The sequence below is a fragment of the Schistocerca americana genome, chromosome 1 (assembly GCF_021461395.2).
Source record: "Schistocerca americana isolate TAMUIC-IGC-003095 chromosome 1, iqSchAmer2.1, whole genome shotgun sequence".
In the NCBI taxonomy this organism is placed as follows: domain Eukaryota; kingdom Metazoa; phylum Arthropoda; class Insecta; order Orthoptera; family Acrididae; genus Schistocerca; species Schistocerca americana.
Genome location: NC_060119.1, coordinates 59,225,660 through 59,249,400, shown reverse-complemented (window position 1 = coordinate 59,249,400; position 23,741 = coordinate 59,225,660). Strand labels below are relative to the sequence as shown.

The 23,741-nt window shown below is 37.1% G+C and overlaps 1 protein-coding gene across 1 annotated transcript in view; it reads right to left on the bottom strand.

The window, feature by feature from the left end:
* The window catches only part of LOC124622184 (meiotic recombination protein REC8 homolog), a 380,857-nt gene that overhangs the window by 32,000 nt on the left and 325,116 nt on the right, over positions 1–23,741 (bottom strand). Inside the window, exons 12-14 of the mRNA XM_047147832.1 lie at positions 17,154–17,188; positions 16,796–17,067; positions 10,204–10,355 (exon numbers count right to left, since the gene is read on the bottom strand). Coding sequence (XP_047003788.1) covers positions 10,204–10,355; positions 16,796–17,067; positions 17,154–17,188 — 459 coding nt within the window. The remainder of the gene's footprint in view (positions 1–10,203; positions 10,356–16,795; positions 17,068–17,153; positions 17,189–23,741) is intronic.

Here is a 23,741-nt window from a genome sequence, read left to right as displayed (position 1 = left end):
TTTGTCATACATAATTTTTTCTAATACTTTTGAAATGTAGGAGGAAATTGTGATGGGTCTGCAGTTGTTTACATTATTTTACTCACCTTTTTTTATATACTGAAATGACTTTAGATGTTTTCAATACATCAAGGAAAGTGCCTGGCTGAAGCGAGCAGTTGCATGAGTGTGTAATTCTTTCAATTAAGTTTGATGCACTCTTCTTCATGATTGTTTCAGAGACATCATCAACACATGCACAGCTGGAATTTTTTAGTTCTTTTATTGCATTATCTACTTCATCTTGTGAGACAGAACTGATATACATTAATTCTCTACACGCACTTATTTTGTATTCATTGGCTTGGGTGCTCTTATGTAAGTCTGATTGTGTCATATTTTCTCTGACACCTGTGAAAAAAATTGTTAAAATCGCTGGCTACTTTTGAGGGGTTTGTCACTATTTTATTTTTTTGTAGCAATGTTATATTTTTGCAGAATGATCTGCATTCACCAGATTCTTTTCTTATAACATTTCACATAGCCTTTGCTTTACTATCTGACTTATGCATGTATTTGTTGTTACGCATTATTTTTGCTGCTCCTATGCTTTTCTTAGTATTTCGGAGTATTTTTTATAGTACATGTGTATTTCAAGTCAGAAATTTTTTAATTAATGCATTTTATGGAGTAGTCTTTTCTTCTGGCTTGAAACCATTATTCCCTTGTGATCTAGCTGTTTGTTCTAGAATTCCCCTTATGGTTACAGTTTTCAGTGGGAAGGCGATCTGAATGAGTTAATGTATCAATTAAAATCTTGAATTTTTCGTTTACAACATTAATTTTGTAAACCTGTGACCATTTTTTTCTGTAATAATCTGTTGAAGTAGTTTACATGATCTTGATTATACCTTCTATTTTTGGTTCTTAAAGACATGTCGATAATAATACTGCCTTCATTTTTAAGATTAATATTAATGAAGATCGTCACTAAATCCTACATCAAAAATTTTTGGTGAATTATTGTGTAAGCTTTTCTTGACTAGAAATTGATCTAAAGCTGTTTTGTTAGTTTCTGTTACTTGGGTAGTAGCCTTTACTTCAGCTTTTAAATTATAGGCTGTTGCAAGGTTCAAAAAGACCTCTCTGTTTCTACTATTTGTGAGGAAATCAATACTGAAGTTGCCACAGATTGTCAACTCGCTATCCATTTTATTTACTTCATTTAGCAATGACTCCATTTTGATAATGAAAAGTTCAAAATTTCCACATGGTGTTTGGTAAATTGTAGCAATAACCAGGTTGAACTGAATAATTTTTATAGCTGTAATTTCATAATATTTCCCGACATTTGCTCTAGTGACGCCAGACTGCGAGCAACTACGCATGATGAGAGAAGCAATCCGGGTGGTGGGGGTAAGGAGGAGGCTGGGGCAGTGACGGGGAGGAAGAGCCAGGGTACGGGTGGGGGACAGTAAAGCGCTGCTTATGGGAGCATTCAGGGACGAGGTGGAGGGAGGGCAGCTGGGGAGGTTAGGTGCCAGGAGGGTCTTCACCTGTTTAACTCTCACCACTCCCCCCCCATTTCTTGACATGATATCTGAAAGAAACCATGTATACCATTTTAAACAATGTATATCATTTTCTAAAAATGACGTTCATGAATATTCTGATTCAATAGCTCTGTTAACAAGTTTGCTTGATTTTTATCTGTCAAACATATCGAATGCCAATCATTCCATCCATTACTTTCTCCCTGATGAAATAATGTTTTATGACAATATGTTTTGTTCTTGACTCATCTATATGATTCTTGGAGTGTACGATTGGTGCTTGATTATCACACCACACACGTGTTGATTCTACAAGCAGTTCTTTCAGGTTAAGGCTCTTCAGTGATTCTCTCATCCATACCAGTGCAACTGCAGTTTGTTTCATAGTCTTCCAGTACACCAGAGATTCTGGCAGTAATGTTAATATCCCAAAATACTTTTGTGATCATTGATACCAGTAGCCCAACCAGCATCAGCGAATTCTTTGACTAGTGGGATAATATGTGAGTTTGTAATGCACAGTTTCCTTAACGTATTTTAGCATCCTTTTTGCTGCATTCCAGTGGTTCAAATTAAATTTTGGACACTGTTGTGACAACTTTGACACAGAAAGCTGTGTCTGGTTGAGTCCTCTATGAAAGGGAAAGGAGTCCAACAACAAGATCATGACATGGAATATTTTTAACTTCCTATCACAATCAGCGAAGTTCGGTGGCAGGAGGAACAAGACTTCTGGTCAGGTGAATACAGGGTTATAAATACAAAATCAAATAGGGGTAATGCAGGAGTAGGTTTAATAATGAATAAAAAAAATAGGAGTGCGGGTAAGCTACTACAAACAGCATAGTGAACGCCTTATTGTGGCCAAGATAGACACGAAGCCCACGCCTACTACAGTAGTACAAGTTTATATGCCAACTAGCTCTGTAGATGACGAAGAAATTGATGAAATGTATGATGAGATAAAAGAAATTATTCAGATAGTGAAGGGAGACGAAAATTCAATAGTCATAGGTGACTGGAATTCGATAGTAGGAAAAGGAAGAGAAGGAAACGTAGTAGGTGAACATGGATTGGGGGTAAGCAATGAAAGAGGAAGCCGCCTGGTAGAATTTTGCACAGAGAATAACTTAATCATAGGTAACACTTGGTTCAAGAATCATAAAAGAACGTTGTATACATGGAAGAAACCTGGAGATACTGACAGGTTTCAGATAGATTATATAATGGTAAGACAGAGATTTAGGAACCAGGTTTTAAATTGTAAGACATTTCCAGGGGTGGATGTAGAATCTGACCACAATCTATTGGTTATGAACTGTAGATTAAAACTGAAGAAACTGCAAAAAGGTGGCATTTTAAGGAGATAGGACCTGGATAAACTGACTACACCAGAGGTTGTACAGAGTTTCAGGGAGACCATAAAGGAACAATTGACAAGAATGGGGGAAAGAAATACAGTAGCAGAAGAATGGATAGCTTTGATGGATGAAGTAGTGAAGGAAGCAGAGGATCAAGTAGGTAAAAAGACGAGGGCTAGTAGAAATCCTTGGGTAACAGAAGAAATATTGAATTTAATTGATGAAAGGAGAAAATATAAAAATGTAGTAAATGAAACAGGCAAAAAGGAATACAAAGGTCTCAAAAATGACATCGACACAAAGTGCAAAATGGCTAAACAGGGATGGTTAGATGACAAATGTAAGAATGTAGAGGCTTATCTCACTGGGGGCAAGATAGATACTGCCTACAGGAAAATTAAAGAGACCTTTGGAGAAAAGAGAACCACTTGTATGAATATCAAGAGCTCAGATGGAAACCCAGTTCTAAGCAAAGAAGGGAAAGCAGAAAGGTGGAAGGAGTATATAGAGGGTCTATACAAGGGCGATGTACTTGAGGGCTTTGGAAATGGAAGAGGATGTAGATGAAGATGAAATGGGAGATATGATACTGCGTGAAGAGTTTGACAGAGCACTGAAAGACCTGAGTCGAAACAAGGCCCCGGGAGTAGACAACATTCCATTAGAACTACTGACAGCCTTGGGAGAGCCAGTCCTGACAAAACTCTACCATCTGGTGGGCAAAATGTATGAGACAGCAAAATACCCTCAGACTTCAAGAAGAATATAATAATTCCAATCCCAAAGAAAGCAGGTGTTGACAGATGTGAAAATTACCGAACTATCAGTTTAATAAGTCACGGCTGCAAAATACTAACGCAAATTTTTTACAGACGAATGGAAAAACTGGTAGTAGCCGACCTCGGGGAAGATCAGTTTGGATTCTGTAGAAATGTTGGAACACGTGAGGCAATACTGACCCTACGGCTTACCTTAGAAGCTAGATTAAGAAAAGGCAAACCTACATTTCTAGCATTTGTAGACTTAGAGAAAGCTTTTGACAATGTTGACTGGAATACTCTCTTTCAAATTCGTAAGGTGGCAGGGGTATAAAATACAGGGAGTGAAAGGCTATTTACAATTTGTACAGAAACCAGATGGCAATTATAAGGGTCGAGGGACATGAAAGAGAAGCAGTGGTTGGGAAGGGAGTGAGACAGGGTTGTAGCCTCTCCCCAATGTTATTCGTTAGACAGGGTTGTAGCCTCTCCCCCAATGTTATTCAATCTGTATATTGAGCAAGCAGTAAAGGAAACAAAAGAAAAATTCAGAGTAGGTATTAAAATCCATGGAGAGGAAATAAAAACTTTGAGGTTCGCTGATGACATTGTAATTCTGTCAGAGACGGCAAAGGATTTGGAAGAGCAGTTGAACGGAATGGACAGTGTCTTGAAAGGAGGGTATAAGATGAACATCAACAGAAGCAAAACGAGGATAATGGAATGTAGTTGAATTAAGTCGGGTGATGCTGAGGGAATTAGATTAGGAAATGAGACACTTAAAGTAGTAAAGGAGTTTTGCTACTTGGGGAGCAAAATAACTGATGATGGTCAAAGTAGAGAGGATATAAAATGTGGACTGGCAATGGCAAGGAAAGCGTTTATGAAGAAGAGAAATTTGTTAACATCCAGTATAGATTTAAGTGTCAGGGAGTCGTTTCTGAAAGTATTTTTATGGAGTGTATCCACGTATGGAAGTGAAACATGGACGATAAATAGTTTGGACAAGAAGAGAACAGAAGCTTTCGAAATGTGGTGCTACAGAAGAATGCTGAAGATTAGATTGGTAGATCACATAACTAATGAGGAGGTATTGAGCAGAACTGGGGAGAAGAGGAGTTTGTGGCTCAACTTGACTAGAAGACGGGATTGGTTGTTAGGACATGTTCTGAGGCATCAAGGGATCACCAATTTATTATTGGAGAGCAGCGTGGACGGTAAAAATCATAGAGGGAGACCAAGAGATGAATACACTAAACAGATTGAGAAGGATGTAGGCTGCAGTACGTACCGGGAGATGAAGCAGCTTGCACAGGATAGAGTAGCATGGAGAGCTGCATCAAACCAGTCTCTGGACTGAAGACCACAACATCACAATTCTCATCAAGGAAATTTGGTTTCGTTTCCATTGGGATCTTAGTATCCTTAGAATTTTGAAGTCCAAATCTAGAAAGACTACCGTATTTACTCGACTGTAAGATGAGGTTTTTCCCTGAATTTGTCATCCAAAAAATATGGGGTCATCTTATATTCACAGACTTAACTATTGCTGCTGATGAAAACATTTTTACAGTGTTTAATAAATTAATATAGGGGTCATCTTACATTTACAAATGAAGCTTTGGCCATTGAGGTTTTGCACGAATTTATTTTGAAGGGTCGAGAACGGTAGAGTATAGCAAACAATACTTTAGTTAGAATAGGCTAGAGATTTCGCAATATGCAGATACACTTGACACAGTATCAATCAATCATGTGACATTTGAATTTTGGCACTGGTGCAATGGATGGATACGTGAGATACTATGAACCAGGCTTAAAAATTTAACCATTTGGTGAAACATAGGAGGAAATAGCATTAAATTCTATCAACTCACCAACATTTGTTGTATTTAAAAAGGTTTGAAATAAAATTTCTCATACAATTATGGACACCATATACATACATTTATGCTGCTTTTTAAGTAAAGGTAGCATTCAAAGTCAAAATTCTTGTCCTTCAAAACCCATTACATGATTCTGAACACACGTCAGTATAGAAACTAATGATTTATGAAGTGCATTGCAAATGAAAATTCGGTAGATGTTCACAAATTAGAATACTGGTGGTGGGGGGTGGGAGGGGGGGGGCGTTACCAGCTATTAACCAGCTTTAGATCAACATTCAAATGAAATGAGAAAGAAAATTAATCTTGAATTAAATGTCTGACAAATGAAACAAATCTCATTATACTGACTGCAGTTGTTATCACAAGGATAAATTACAGCAGAAAGACCACTGTGGAGACATTACCAACAGGCGGCATTAGGTCGCGGGACAAGCAATTTTCAATATTCATGATTGCAGTTTTTTATTTATGTATTATTGCTGTTGTTACATATGTCCTGAATTCTAAAAGATATAGATGTCTGTTTCTCACAGTTGCTCAGGCACAACACTATGGAAGGATTAAGGTGGAACAGTGACACGAGCTTAGCTGAGAACTATATTGAGTGCAGGGAGGTGAGTGGTTGGCCTCGCCGCTTGGTCCCCTTCCACAAATCAACCAATCAACCCATCAAATTGACTTTAAAATTGACCAAATACTCAACAATAGCATTTCTGCAGGAGATGCTAAAAGTGTAGACTGGGTCCAGTAGCCTACTTACATGTTTCATGCAGCAATGTTGTCGACACTCATTGTGAGTAAGATGGAAGTGATGTGGGGTGTGTCACCTGCTACATAATCAATGAGAGAGCAGACATTGTTTACATTCTCACGTCAGTGTAGAAGCATAGAAGCAACATACTGAGAAGAAACAGCCAAATTTGTGGTAATGAAAGTATAAGTTTCACATGATGACAATTATGATGATTAAAAAATGTGGTACCGCAGACAACAGGGTAAACAAAGGAGGCAGTGAAGAACAATTTTTTGTTTTGTTTTTTATTTCTCCTTCTATTATCAAAACACATACAACCAATAAATGGCATAAGTTTATTAGAAGTTTGTAATTTTGACTGGTGAGAGTATGTCAAGAAACAAATATTTCTGAAGGAACCTATTAAAAAAATGGGGTATCGTCTTACATTCAGAGTTGTATTATACTTGGGTAAATATGGTAACTGTTCCATCTTCGCCGTTCTCAAATTTCACTCCTAACATGTGACACCATGCCCAAGTGCTTAATTTCAAAGCAACTTTCTAAAAGAGTTTTTACCTTTTGCTCATCTTTTCACTTTGCGCAAATGTGAGTACACCATTCACACATTCAGACAGAATAGCTTTCCCTTCCTTTGCACTTAGCTTGCACACACATGGGGATATCACTTCGAATAAATCCCAGTTTTTCTAGTGAGTTATTTACACTATCATTCCAACATCCGGCACTTTATTTCAGTCCATATACTGAGTTGTTTGACCTGCAAACCAAACTTTCTTGACCCTTCTTGATGAAATCTTCTGTCTGGAACTGCACTCTTCACATCAAACTGGCCAATATGCCAGTTTTTCCCAACACTGGCTGCTATCAACAGACACATCGTTTCAAAATTTGAAACGGCAGCATAACGCTCATTATAGTCTACACTGCCTACTTGACTAAATCCCTTCGCGAATAAACAAGCTTTAAAAATCTGCTTCTCACCCACTGTCTTCTTTCTAAATACCCACTTGTTCTTCCAGCATCTGCCACTTTGTTTCAGTACATATACTACACCAGATGATAACTCAACCAATTTCCAAGTATCGTGATTCTTCAAGGAGTTAATTTCTTCATTCATTGCAACTACCCATTCCACTGCCTCATCAGAATTAACTGCTTCATGATATGATAATGGTTCATCACTGCTCCTTCCTTGCATGACATTTATTTGTGCTTTTTCAGCAAAAGCCTTCTTTCTGGAATGAAGTGTCATTATTGGCCTGCGTCTACTTTGTGCAGTTTCAGTATATTCCAAAAGTTACTGATTACCTTCAGTCTACTCCAAATTTTCCTCCTGATCTTAGAAACCATAAAATTCCTCTTAGCATTAGAATCTTCTCTTTCACCTTCATATTTTGTTTCTTTTTTTCAGTTGAACATCTGCCATTCAAAAATTCCTTGAATATACACTCTTTGGATTCAACAACCTGTTTTGTATCTTGCATCCAGATCCTGTATCCACAGCTGTATAGAGAATATCCTAAAAGAATATATTTTACAGTCCTTGCAGACAATTTAGAATGATGTCTTTGATTGGATACATAAATGAAAACTTGTACGCTTTCTACCTGTCCACAGTTCATACGGTGTTTTTGTGGCTCTTTTTAACTCAATTTCTTATGCGTGTTGCAGTGAGCATCAGCTCAGCTCAAGAACTCTTCCTAGCATCTGTGACCTTACCACATCCATTAAGATCTGTTGAGGCGTTCAGCTACACGGTTTTGCTGTGTTGTGTATGTCATTGTTCTTTCATGCCAAATTCCTTCAGATTCACAAAACTGTGACCATTTGTATGAACAGAATTCTATGCCAATGTCCATGCGAATTCCCTTCAAGTGTTTTATTGCTTCCCCCCCCCCCCCCCCCCCCCCCCCCAACTTGAATCTTCCATTTCTCTAAGTCTTCAAATACTTCATCCTTATTTTTTAAGAAATACAGAAATATGTATCTGCTTGCATCATCCATCCACTATACTGATTAAATATCTATTCCCCCCAAAACTTGGAACATCAATACATCCCATGAGATCACTATGAACAAGTTCTCAAGTGGTTATTCATTCCTTCGAATCTTTTGATACAGTTTTCAGAAACGATTTTCGAGTTGATTTACCCACCAAACAGCCATCAGATGGGTTTATTTCATTTCTTTTTCACAGTCTAATTCTAGGACTGCTTCCTTTCTTAGACTGCATGGTCAATGGCACGCACAAGTAGAGTATTGTCAGCTATGCATCCCTTAACCAAACCTTTGATGCTAATTATATTCTCCTTACTATATCTTCCTGCACGGTTTTTGTTTTTCTGCCATCAGATAAGCTTATGATCTCAACCAAAATATTTTTATCAACAGCTGAAAAATAATTTTCATTTGGAGTCATGTGATGAGTTGCCCCAGAATCCACCATCCAGCTATCAGCATTCAATGTAATTGTGTCACAGGCAGCTCTCATGCTAACATCACCTAGTTTCTTCTGTTCCTTTTGAAATTTACTATTTTCAGGATAGTTGTTGGATGTTTGACTGACTTTGTGACAGTTGTAACAAACAAAAATACCTTTTCGTGTCGCTTATTTCTACATTTGTTTCTATCCTTTTCCATAACTGGTGTTTTTTGGTACATATGATTACCAGTATTAGCTTTCAAGGACATTACAGAATGTTTATCTTCATTACATCTAGCATCTTCAGCAAGCAGACACCTCTTAACTGTAGCACAATTAAAATAATTATCTGGCAAACTGCACAAAGCTGTAACTACTACAACACATTCATCTCAAACTCCACACAGAATAGTCCATCTTCAATTTCATCACTTAACATTGGCTAGATCTGCTACAGTTTTGTTTATCAGCTGTAGATAATTTTCCATAGCTTCACAATTCTTCATTTTTAGTAAATATAACTTCCATATCAGTTGCACTGTTTGAAATCTGCTATCTCTTGGGGCATTTAATTTTTGATGTTCTTCCAACACTATTATCGTATTTGACAAATATCACATATGCATTTGATGGTCATTGCTTATAGAAAGTACAATTTTGGCTAGTGGCTTACCTTGAAGTCCTTTTTATCAGCAGCTCATGCATCTTCTCCAGATTGTGTCTCACAAGGCTCAATTACAGTCCACATATGAGTACGCAGTAAAATAATTTTCATCTGATATGACCTGGAAGATCAATTCACTCCACTTAGTTTCTCATTAGTGTGTCTGTTTCTGTCTTCTTTGTTTATTTCACCACTTGTTTTACGGTTGTTTTCTATCCCTTGAGATCATAAAAATAGCTCAACATCAATTAAAAATTTCCAAATGCATTGCACGAAAATAATCAGCCAGTATCGGCAAATATTTCATCTTCAACTTTAGATCAGCTAATTGACATTAACACAGTTTCCTATTTCCTTTGTTAGCATGACTGGGCTCATAACCATTATTGTAACGGAATAAAACTGTCATATCACACACATTACATTTATCAAAAGAAAAACTGCATGTGCTATCAAAGCAGTAACAGAGCAACACTAAAATGATGCGTTGAGTGTCTTTCCAAATAATGTCAAAGATAATCCAATCATGTCATAAAAATGGAATGAAAAGACAAAATAAAGGATATCTTCTCCACTTGTTTATCTCTTAACAAGCACTCATCAAAATATAATAATTTCCAGATTGTCGACAACAGCAGAGAGAAGAAAAATCACATAAGCCTATCAAAATATCATTCTAAAAATAAGCTGTTAGAATAAAAGTGTGTGATACTCTCGGCAAAATATTTGAGTTGCTGTTCCACTTACTGCTGTTTCTGGTATTAATAAAATTTTGTGTTCTTTTCTGTAAACCTTTAACATAAAATGATCAGGTACTCACCCAGTAAGCATTTGAAGGTAAATGCAGCTCTGAATTTTGTTGTTGAGTGTTGTGGACAAAGATCATAAACTGTAGCAGCTCTGTTTATTGACCTCTGCAAGACTTTAAGCCTTCTCCATATATTCATGGTTTCTTTCAACGGCTTACTAATTCTGGAGAAAAAAAAGTATATTTATAACAACTGCAGTGCCTAAAATGTATAATAATGAAGTTTATTCTCCATATATATTATATGTTGCATTTTGGCATTCAGTTTCTATTCATCTATTTTCTTTTTCATTTAATTGCAAAGTAATTCTTAGAAATGCTAGAAATTCAATAGCTCTCACAATTACTTCATTAATTATATATACCTGTCAGGAATGAAATTCATCTGAAACAGAAGATTCACAGAAACCAATCTAAAATTACCCTATGGCAAAATGTTAGAGTGTGTAAACAGAAAAACTAAAAGCATACAGTATGCAACAAAAGTTATATCATAATATAATGAAGTAAATAAACAAGTGCCCAATGATTACACTAAAATCAGTTATTAAGAGAGATAAAGTTACTTGTACTCTTTCTGAAAGAAATGTTCATAATTTGTCTGTAGATTTGTATTCATTTATTTCATACAACCATGATTTCGGCTTTACTTTTATTTTTAAGTGCAATTTGAACTCTCAAAAAATGTCCAATCTGCCAAAATGACATGTCATCATCAAACTAACATTTATGTGGCCTCATAAACCATTCACCATATCAAAGAATATGAGTATGTATCAAAGACATAATATGGCTGGAACTGTGCATAACAAGTAAACATTAACCAACTGTAATGCGTATTTGACAGCCAATACATTGTTGTCACTTGTACTCATTTTCTTCTATACGAATGGCATATAAGATGAAATAAGTGTTATTATGAAGAAGATGTGTCATTTTGGCAGGTCGCCCATTTTTTGAGATTTCAATTTGCACTCGAGAATGACTATAAAACCAAACTCATGACTGTGTGAAATAAATGAATACAAATCCACAGTTAAAATGCAGAAATATCACTGAAAAAGTTCTACATGACTGTGGTCCCCCACAAAGGAAAAACCATTACTTGTACTCATTACAATGGTTCACATGAAACAACTGACAGCATGTGTAAAGAATTAACTCTGTGGGAGGAAGTAGAAACCCCTGCAACAAAGAATAACTTTCGCTTCAAAGAAGTTGATGTCGCTGTGTGCAACCATTTGTTCTCTCAGGTTCTCATGCAAACCACTATCTCACAGAACTGTCATGCAGATCTATTTCCCAAAATCCCAAGCTATTTATTACTTGGGATCAAATTCTTTCAGTTTCAACAACACAAAATACTAAAACTAAAGGTTTGCTCCATTTACATCTATGCTGCTGTTGTGGTCTTCAGTCCAAAGACAGGTTTGATTCTGATCTCCATGCTACTCTATCCTGTGAGAACCTCCTCATCTCCAAATAACTACTGCAGCCTACATCCTTTTGAACATCCTTGCTGTATTCATCTCTTAATTTCCCTCTAGAATCCCCCCTCCCACAAACACATGCATACACAGTCTTCCTTCCAACTCTAATTTGGTGACCCCTCGCAGTGTTAGAATGTGTCCTATCAACTGATTCCTTTTTTTTTAGTCAAGTTGTGCAACATATTTATTTTCTCCCCAGTTCTATTCAGTACATCCTCATTAGTTACAAGATCTAGCCATCTGATATTCAGCATTATTCTGTAACACCAAATTTCAAAGGCTTCTATTCTCTTCTTGTCTGAAATGCTTATCATCCATTTTTCACTTCCATATACAAGGCCACAGTACAGAAAAATACCTTCAGAAAAAACTTCCTAACCCTTAAATCTATATTCAATGTTAACAAATTTCAAGATACTATCCATTCCATTGAACTGTTCTTCCATGTTCTCTGCTGTCTCTGACAGAATAACAATGTCATTGGCAAACCCCAAAGTTTTCATTTCTTCTCTCTGAACATTCTCGCTGTATTCATTTTTCTTTGGTTTCCTTTCACTCCCTTCTCAACCATTTCTTCCCTCCCATGCCCCTGACTCCTGTAACTGCTGTCTGGTTCCTGTACAATATGTAAACATCTTTGCACTCCCTGTATTATATCCCTTCTACCTACAGAATTTCAAAGAGTGTATTCCAGTTAGCATTGTCAAAAGCCTTCTCTAAGTCTCAAGTGCTATAAATATAGGTTTGCGATTCATTACCCTATCTTCTAAGAGAACTCTTATGGTCAATATTTCCTCACATTTTCCTATATTTCTCCGAAATCCAAACTGATCTGCCTCAAGGTCAGCCTCTGCCAGTTTTTCCATTCTTCTGTAAATAATTTGTGTTAGTATTTTGCAATCATGACTTATTAAACTGATAGTTTGGTAATATTCACACCTTTCAGCACATGCTTTCCTTGGAATTAGAATTATTACATTCTCCATCAGCTTTCACACTAGGTGGAATATTTTTGTTATGGCTAATTCTCCCAAGTTCTGATAGAATTTCATCTACCTTCAACTTAGGCCTGTCAGTGCTCTGTGAAATTCTTCTTGCAGTATCATATCTGCCATCTCATCTTCATCTACTTCTTCTTCCCTTTCTATATCACTGTCCTCCAAGTTCATTTTCCTTGTATTACCCATCTATATACTCCTTCCACTTTTCAGCTTTCCCTTCTTTGCTTGGTAGCGATTTTCCATCAGAGCTCTTGATATTCATGCAGTTGCTTCTCTTTTCTCATAAGATCTCTTTAATTTGCCTTTAGGCAGTATCTATCTCTCTCCCTTTTTTTGCTTAGTATTGGTTTTCCATCTGAGCTCTTGATATTCATACAGCTGCTTTTCTTTTCTGGTAAGTTCTCTTTAATTTTCCTCTAAGTGGTATCTATCTTTCTCCAAGTGATATATACTTCTATATCCTTACATCTGTCCTCTAGCTGTTCCTGCTTAGCCATTTTGCACTTCCTGCTACATCTACACTTGTACATGAACTCTACAGCCCACTGTACAGTGTGTGAACATTGATGGAGGGAAAATTACTGTCCATATGTTCTAATATATCTTGTATTATTTCCAAATCCCTGCATGATATATATGATGGTGGCAGAAAAACCGTCACTCAGTCTTTCTACAATACTGGTTGTCTAAATCTACCCATGGCATTTCACAAAACATCTTTCCAGTCATTTCTTTCATATATTTTTACGCTTCTTTATCTTCACCATTACACTATTGTATGAGCTATACTGACCTGTTATGATATTAATACTGCATCTCTCAATTCTTCCAATGTCTGCTGTCATATATGATAGAAATAGTCTAAAATTGCGCACACTAGCAGATACATTGCACTTTATAAACCATTTCAAAAAAATTTCAGTTTTCCATTCATCACACTTATAGATTTTTCAAGTTCGTTACATTTAAATTTGCTAAATATTTGATTAATGTGACTTGCTACAGATATTCACCTCTAATCTTGTATCAGGTATAGCTGGGTTCTTTATTTTTTGTTATGGACATTATCTAGAATTTGTCCAAATGTAAATAGAATTACTATTCATTACACTAAGTTGTCCAAATCTTTCTGCATCTCCTTATAATCATCCAACAACAAGTTTCCTGTATACAACAACATTTTCAGCAAATAAATTGGTAGTATTACCAGCCCTATATTGTAAGTTGTTTTTGCACATTGAAAACGTTACAAGCCCCATTATATTTTCCTGGAGCAAGCTCAACATTAGTTCTGTTTCATCTACAGTACACCCACATACATACCTGACAAGCCACAGTATGAAGCATGGTGGGTGGTAACCTGTACCACCAATAGTAATTTCATTTTCTGTTCCACTTGCAAACAGAAAGGGGGAAAAACAAGTGTCTATACGCCTCCATATGAGCCCTAATCTCTCTAATCTTATCCTCATGGTTCTTACATGAAATGTACATTACCGGCAGTAGATACATTCTGCAGTCAGCCTCAAATGCTGGTTCTCTAAATTTTCTCAATAGCGCTCCTTGAAAAGAATGTTGCCTTCCCTGCAGTAATTCCCATTTGAGTCCTCGAAGCATCTCCACAATACTTGTGTGTTGTTCGAATGTGCTGGTAATAAATCTAGCAGCCCGCCTCTGAATTGCTTCAATGTGTTCCTCTAAGCAACCTGGTGCGGATCCCAAACACTTGAACAGTACTCAACGGAGGGTCACAGTAGTGTCCCATATGCATTTACAATATTTACAGATCACAAGTAGCTTATCTATACCTTCAGACAGTGCAACAGCTATTGTTCACTGTGGCAATACAAACACCTGGAACTTATCGCTCAATTCAGTGCTGCTATATGCCATATTTTTTGTATAAACAATGTGGTCACTGACTGTCTGTCACAGGTTAACAGTGCAATAAATTTTACTGATTTTGTTCAGCATGCCAAGGGACAGGAATCTGATGATGAGGAACTCCATAAGCTACTGCACGGTGTATCCTCCAGCCTTCACTTACAACTTGTTGACATTTTTGGTTCACACATAAAATTACATTGTGACATCCAGTGGAAGATCTCATTTGTTTGTGCCACCTGCTTTCTGCAGACATGCTTTCAACGGCCTGCCCAACCTATGTCATCCTGGCATTAAGGCCTCAACCCACTTAGGACCAAAATGTTTTGTCTGGCCTGGTTTGTAGAATTGTCGTGAATGGGCTCTTGCGTGTCTTAAATATTGACTCAATCAAATAGCCCATCATGTGCATGTGCACACTGGTAAATTACCAGACAGGACAATGCACTTTGTGCATATGCACATTGATGTTGGGGGTTCAGTTCCTCCTTCTAATGGTCGAAGTTATCTATTGACTGCCACTGATCAGTTTAGTCACTGATTAACAACACATTGGTGAAGATGTTACATTTTGCCTTCATTTCAAACTGGATTTCTTGCTTCAGACGTCTGCTGCAGATTACAATGGACCAAGGCTGACAATTCGAGTCTGTGTTATTTAAACAACTCAGCAAATTCTGTGGTGCTCTCCATCATCAAACAACCAGTTGCCGCCCAGTGAGCAACACATTGGTTGAACGATGGCACTGTTCTTTAAAGGAGGCATTAATGTATTATGTCACCAGTAGAAGAACAGCATCATGTATGGTCTTTTTTGACCTTTGTTCTGTTTGTAATGCTTACATAATGGACCTAGAGTCATTGTCAGTGGAGCTCTTATATAGTGAACTACATCAACTGTCCAGCAAATTCATCAATTTGAGGACTGTACAGCTACCGAACTATGGCCCATCAGAATTCATTTGTCACCTGAGGAATCAGGCTGTATGCATCCACCCACATCAAGCCTCCAGACATAGAATGGCATCTGCTTTCTTGCCTCATGACCTGCAGACAGGCACACATGTTCTGTTGAGTACAGACGATGTCAAACCATATCTACAAATTCAGTACAGAGGCACACAGCGAGTGATTGAAAGAGGAGAATGAACACTGGATAAAGTACTAAATGGTAAAACTAGTACAGTCTCAATCGAAAGGGTGAAATCAGCATACTTATTTCCAGAAATGCTACCTACATTTTTGCATTGAAACCAACCTCAGCCTCAAATGCAAGATCCGCTATCCAAAAAAAGCTGCCAATCTGTCTGAATAATACACTCTGGATGCAACATTCATTTTCTGGCAAGATATCTGGGTGATGCTCCTCTTCTCCCTAGGGGGCTGATGAAGTGTATAAAGACAGTTGCCTGCTGTGTTATGTAGCTGTCAGTGAGTTCACAGGCCAGCTGCTGGAGCCGCTCTTGATTCACATTAGTGGTTGTCTTGCTCAGCAGCACTTTGTGGAAGAGACAGTGAGAACTTTTCACTTAGTAGAGACACATCTTTCCTAACATTAATGTACTGCAATATACAAATCTCCAAGTCTTGCTTTTCTGTAAATAAATGTAGGTTAATGAATGCCAATAATTTGTGTGCCATCACGGCTGATTTACCAGAACAAGCGCACAGAAAGTAGTTTGGACAGATACTGACATAGCTGCTCTGACTACTTTTTCACTTGAAAATAGTAATAAACATAAAAAATTAACAAAAAATAATTTGGGCACTAATGTGTTAACTAAAAACGAAGCATTCTTTTCCCTTCCCTACTATTGCTTCCCAGTCCCTCATAAATTTTGGAGTTTTGAATCTTTTTGTGCATTATTAATTATTGAAGTTCTTCACAGATCTTCTCAATTTCATCATCACTAACTACAACAAGCAGAAACATGCAATGTATGCTACCAACATATCTTAATTTTTAAAAATCATATGTTTATAAACTTTAAGGACCAAGATTAAAAATTTAGAGCCATTAAATTTCCAATCTAATTCTGTTTGGCAGTCTAAATATTTAATAATAAACAACGCTGCAGATGAGGACAGTGTATTTCTGACAATTTAAATAATATGGTGATGTGGGAAATGCTTTCAATCACTTTTGGTCAATATATCCATCCACTATGTTCATACAAACAAATTACACAAAGCCTTTATTATTTAATGAATGTTCAGTATTGCACTTACTTCTCAGCATCTGTTGGCACCTCCATCCTGTCTGACTCTGAATCACACACAGCTGATTCTATTATTTCTGTACTAATCACATTTGTCACAGAAGATTCAACTACTGGAAGCTGCATCATTTCTACATCCCCATGTTCTGCTTCTCTTTGTTGTGCTATTTCTGGTACCACTTTTTCCAGATTGCTATCCCTCTTTTCTTTGCCTACACTAGCATCAGAAATATCAATCTCAGGTATTTCTGTGAGAGGTGCTACGTTGATAACACTGTCTGCCTGCAAAAGTCGGGGATAAAACAGTTATCAGTAACATACAACACACTATCTGATTAACGTATAGAGAAATGTTCATTCATACTCACTTTTGTTGGAACTTCCAGTTCTTCAAAATGTGTCTCTGAAAAATAAGAGGTAATTCAATAAAAGTTTTATTTCAGGTTCATATTGCTCCCTATTATCTTTCAAATTATTTTAAAAACAATTCAGTATAAAAACAAAGAGATTAACAATCAACAAACTGCACTACTCCTCTCAATGTTGACTTTCACCTTGAACAACTCCATATCCAAATAATGTCACTGAGAATTAAAAATATTGTTACTAGAGTAGTTATCATCCATTCCATTTCAAAGAATATCTCAGTTATCACCCACTCTATGATAATGATTCTCTCCCTTACAGCTTTCAACAGATTTGATTTGATTTTTATTTATTGTTGTGCATAATGACTGTGCATGTAATAAAGGACACATCAAGAATATAAACACAACATTGCATATTTTGTAAAAGAAAATAACAATTTTAAGTAGTCTTTCTAATACTAGTGACTACACAGAACATTATTTACCAATAGCAGTTAGTAGGTAATAATTAACACTGTAAAATCCCTTTCCCACCAGATAGTCTTTTAGAGTCTCTGAAAAGCTACTGTCCCAACACTATCTTGTAGAGTTTCGGGTAGACTTCTTTGAAATTTGGTACTGGTACGTGAGTACTGAGATCAGTTTCAAAAGTTTACTGTGGCGATGAATGCTTCTTAACTGGATTTTCCTCCATGTGTTGTTAATGTGGACACATGCATTTTTGAACTGTCCCCTCCCCCCCCCCCCCGCCCCCCCCCAAAAAAACAAAACATGAATACAATTGTTGTTTATTGAATATTTGAGTTTCCCCACACTGGTACTTCAAACTGCTGATATGGTTCAAAAATTCCATGGCATACTGTGCACAGAAGCTGTTTGTCTGCATATTGTGATTAGTCCTTCATAATGAATATGACAGATCTTAGATTTTTTACAGACAATGCTTTACAGACAATGCTATTTCCATTTCAGCTCATTATGAACAACAATACGCCATTTGCTCTAGCCTTTAATGCACCTTTACACCTATATGCTCAGACGTTTCTTTGTTTCTGAGTAATGTATATATAGCTTAGCTTTTTCAGTTTTATAACCAGTTCAGTTTTCCGTAAGCCGTTGTGCTGTGACTTTCAAAACAATACTCTTTTGTCTTACACTATTCAACATATTTTTCTTCAGTACTGGCATGTCATATGCATGCTACAAAATCTTCTTTTTCTCTTCCACACCCGAACAACTTACAAACAAATTAAACATCTCAAGGCTCATTATCAAATTCTGTTTTTGATCATTTCAGTTTTTAACTGATATGCATTCTCTACAGACACACATCATTTCCTGCTGCATAAGTATTCTTGCATGTAGTCCTCTGCTTGCCAACAAATGTCAAAGTTTCCAGCTTCTACATGTAATTTTCTGTGGGCAATGGTGTCAAATATGTTCTATCAGGTTTCCTCGTGTGATGTTCACAGGATATCGGTGCAGGCTCTGAAAAATGAAAGATCATCTGGGATGTGGTGGATGTTGGGAGTGAAACTCAGCTATAAACAGCAGCATTAAGACTAACAATAGCTCAAAGACCAGTTGGAGTCCAGCCAGCGAGTACGTAACAACACAACTCATAGAACCTTGAGACAACAACTGGGTCACTCATGAAATATTCAGCATAAAACAGACACAACAACTAGGCTGAACATCTGGAAGCACACCATTAATGTTACTAAATGCTTTGGAAAGATCCAAAAACGTTATGGATCCCACTTACTTTCACACAGTGTTTGTAATTGCTGATTCAGTACATATATCTTTTCTGAAACCCTGTTGTAATAGATTAGATTAGATTAGATTTACTTTCATTCCAATTGATCCGTAGTGAGGAGGTCCTCCTGGATGTGGAACATGTCAGATAGTACAGGAACATAGTGCTTTCCCAAATAAGCAACTAATCTATTATACACAAACATATCCATAATTTTTTAGAAGCCTGATACCAGTGAAACTGGTCTGTAGTTATGTAGATGTCATCCTCAATCACTTTCTTGTACACTGTTCTTCTATCATGTGTACTTATCTAGGATATTCCAAGACATAATTCAAGACATAACAGTGCCTAGTGTGGTGAAATCTGGAGCAGGAACTAAACATGTTGCAGACACTGACTATCAAACAGAAATAACATGGAAAAATAAATTTATTGTTTGTATAGTGGCTTCAAATGATGTACCAAACAATGAAGCAGAGGTTTGTGAGAAAAATCTGCAAAATTTTTTAGAAAGGAATAAGCCTGGAAATAAAGTAGCTGCCACAGTACTTCACAGGCATGAACAAATTTAATTTACAGTTCATGTTTAAATAAAGAAATTCAGAAGACAAATATTGAAGAAACTGTATTTAGAAGATGCTAATTGCGATGTAGTGGATGCAAGTAAACTGCTTCATAACCTGCACACCAAGCATGGAATGAACTTAGACTATGAAGGGAAAAGGTTTGTGGGTGATCATGTCAATGAAATAATCAAAAAAACACTTGAACTAAATAAAATTATTTATCAGTTCCCCTGTTGCTCTTCTGGTTACTGTGAGGAAAGTAAAATGAACAAAAACAAAATGCAGTACTACAGGGAATCTGAATTTAATTTAAAGGTATGTGATGCTATAAATATGACACCTAACTACCATGTCATGAATAAATCTGACCTAAACATTTATCATCACAATGTACTATTCCTGAGTAATAAGATCAATGAAATTAACATACACATGGTGAGGTAACAATTTAAATAAAGGAAAATACAGATTTTATTACTTCTACTGACTTAGCCAGAGTGAACAAAGAAAAGAACTATGAAATTGCAGCTATAAAATTAGCGACTCCAAGATGGTTATTGCTACAGTTTACTGATGACCATTTGGAAATTCTGCACTTTTCTTACGTAAATTGCAGTCATTGGTGAACAAAGTAAATAAAATGGATCATGATTTGTTAATCTATCGTTACTTCAGCATCGTCTTTCTTATAAAAAGTAGAAACACTGAGACCCTTTTGAACCTTGCGGCATACTATAGTTTAATGCTGGAGCAAATGCTATTACCTGAGTAACAGACACTTATGAAACTGCTTTAGATCAGTTCCTGTTCACGATGAGTTTACACAAAACTTCACAAAAAAATGCAATGCAAGCTTTAGTGACCATCTTGCTCAGATACTAAGTTTGAAAATAAATGGCACTATTGGTAACAATATGTCTTTAAGAACCATAAGTAGAAGCTATAGTCTGGATAACATACACTACTGAAAAAAGGTCACAGGTTTACAAAAATTAATAATGTAAATTAAAAATTCAACACCTTCATGGATGCACAAATCCAGGGATCGGCAACCTTTGGTGACCCATGGACTTGATTCGCATACTTACGGTCATGGGCCACTTCACCACGTGATGTGACGTGACAGCTGTGCTCCCAGCGAATAAAGTCAAATCTATAGTATCCATTTGAGGAGAAATATACTGATATGAATGGCACCCCTTTCCCACCACGTAACATCACAAAATTATTCCTCAAAACACATGTTTTGAGAGTACATTCATTTTATGCTCACTCCATCTTCATAAGTTCATATTTATTAATGCATTGTGAACATTTTATTGTACTTACTATATTTTACAATAGCTGTCTTAAGAACTTCCAAATTAAAGTCAGCAACACCATTCGCAAAGCAACAACTTGTAAATAAATACACTGAAGAGCCAAAGAAACTGATACACCTGTCTAATATCATGTAGAGCCCCCATGAGCAAGTAAAAGTGTCGCAAAACGATGTGGCAAGGACTCAACTAAAGTCTGAAGTAGTGCTGGAGGGAACCGACACCATGAATCCTGCAGGGCTGTCCATAAATCCGTAAGAGTATGAGGGAGTGGAGATCTCTTCTGGATAGCACATTGCAAGGCATCCCAGATATGTTCAATAATGTTCATGTCTGGGGGGTTTTGTGGGCTGATTGAGCAGTGTTCCTGGAGCCACTCTGTACCAATTCTGAACATGTGAGGTGTCGCATTGTCCTGCTGGAATTTCCCAAGTCTGTCGGAATGTGCAATGGACATGAATGGATGCAGGTGATCAGACAGGACACTTACGTACGTGTCACCTGTCAGTGTCGTATCTAGATGTATTAGGGGTCCTATATCACTCCAACTGCACATGCCCCACACCATTACAGAGCCTCCACCTGCTTGAACAGTCCTCTGCTGACATGCAGGGTCCATGGATTCATGAGGTTGTCTCCATACCCTTACACATCCATCTGCTCAATACAATTTGAAATGAGACTCGTCTGACAAGGCAACATGTTTCCAGTCATCAACAGTCCATGTCAGTGTTGACAGGCCCAGGCGAGGCATAGAGCTTTGTGTCATGCAGTCATCAAGGGTACATGAGTGGGCCTTTGGCTCCAAAACCCCATACCAACAGTGTTTCATTGAATGGTTTGCAAGCTGACACTTGTTGATGGCCCAGCATTGAAATCTGCACCAGTTTGCAGAAGGGTTGCAGTTCCTATTGTTGAATGATTCTCTTCAGTCGTCATTGGTCCCATTCTGGCAGCATCTTTTTCCAGCCACAGCGATGCTGGAGATTTCATGTTTTACCAACTTCCTGATATTGACAGTACTCTCATGAAATGGTTGAACGGGAAAATCCCTGCTTCATCACTATGTTGGAGATGCTGCGTCGCATCATTTGTGCGCCGAATATAACACCATGTTCAAACTTACCTGAATGTTGGCAACCTGCCATCGTAGCTTGTTTCTTATATAGGCACTGCCGACTGCAGCGCCATATTCTGCCTGTTTACATACCTCTGTATTTGAATATGCATGCCTATACCAATTTCTTTGGAGCTCCGGTGTATAAACACATGAAGACAGGTTGACAGGCATCTTGAAATATCAACATGGAAAACTGAACGCCTATCAAAGCAACTGGATGCAGCTAATTCATTATAAATTAACAGTTTCAACAGTTGCAGTGTTCTAATATGTCCCTGATGGACAATCATTATTTACTAATGATGATACAAGAAAGAACAGAAAAACAAAATTTGGCAATAAGATAGGCAATTCTAGTTGATAAACAATTAGGACCAACTTTGTGAACTTCTCCAGCAGGTCAAACTGAAGCCAATCACATGCCTGATTTGGCCCGCAGGTTGCCTGTTTCAGACCCCTGCACTAACCAATTTGTTTCAAAACTTGATATATGCAAAAAATCTAAACTCGATGTATGCAAAAAAATCTCAAAATTGAGTTAGGTGTGGTAATGGTATAATGTTGACCTTTCACATCAACCCCCGAACCAAGTTTTCACAAAAGTCGACTATTACCTGTATATGGACACTCCAAATAACAAGGTTTTAGCAAAACACAATATATGCATTCTTACAGTTATAGCAAAAATGGACAAATGCAATATAATTACTCTCTCGTTTCTCGGCTCTCTTTCTGCAGCAAGCAGTTAACAATAATGGAGTATATATACTGTTTGCCTTAATTGATGTGATTCATTGTTATAACAATATTTACTGCCTGGAATAGTGTTGCAACCAGACTTCATTGTCATTGGAACACCTGCAGCTTAGAAAAGTTTTCACTTGATGTTCAAGTGTACAGCTAAAAAGAAGTATTGCAAGCAGAAGCAGTGTGGATGGTGATTCTTGTGATTCTGAAAATGACATACACGTCTAAGAATCTTCTGATGGGAGAAAATCCCAATTCAAGAAGAGATTACATAAATCTGAAATGCAAAGAAAAAAGTGTAAAAAGAAACCTGTAACTATTGCCTTTCAGAATAATATGAAAAACATAAATGCAGAGAGAGCCACTATGAAAGGGGAAAGTGTACAAGAGATTATCTGCCTTCAGATTTCACAGTCAATAAAATCTTCACTAGATTCTGTGAAGAAAGAAAAATTTTGGACTGAAACAATGTTCCTTATCAAAATACAAGCATATACAAGGGTGGTTTAAAAAGTTTTCGGGATCATCACGAGAGAGGTCAGCGCTAGCGCAATGAGCTGTTCACGTGATATTCATTGGATGGTTGCCTGTAAACATGTGGAACGCCAGTGCTCTACAAAGAGAGATGTGGTGGTGATGTTGCTTTGTTGTTTTCCCCGCGTAGTGATTTGCAAAGATGGAAAATAAATCAAGAGCAGTGATTAAGTACTTCGCAAAGAAAGGTATGAAAGCAAAGAACACCCATGCTGATATCTGGAATATACTGAGGGACTCTGCTTCTTCATATTCAACTGTTGCCAAGTGGACAAATTAATTTACATTTTCTCGGGAGAGCTTAGATGATCCGCACAGTGGTCGGCCAAGATGTGTCACTACTCCAAAACTCATTGCAAAAGTGCACAAAATGGTCATGAAGGACCACTGATTGAAAGTGCATGAAATTACTCACACTTGCTAGATGTCATCTGAAAGAGTATATCACATTTTAACTGAAGAATTAGAAATGAAAAAATTATCTGTAAGGTGGGTGCGACTCTTGACGCTGGATCCAAAATGCTTGAGAATGGACATATC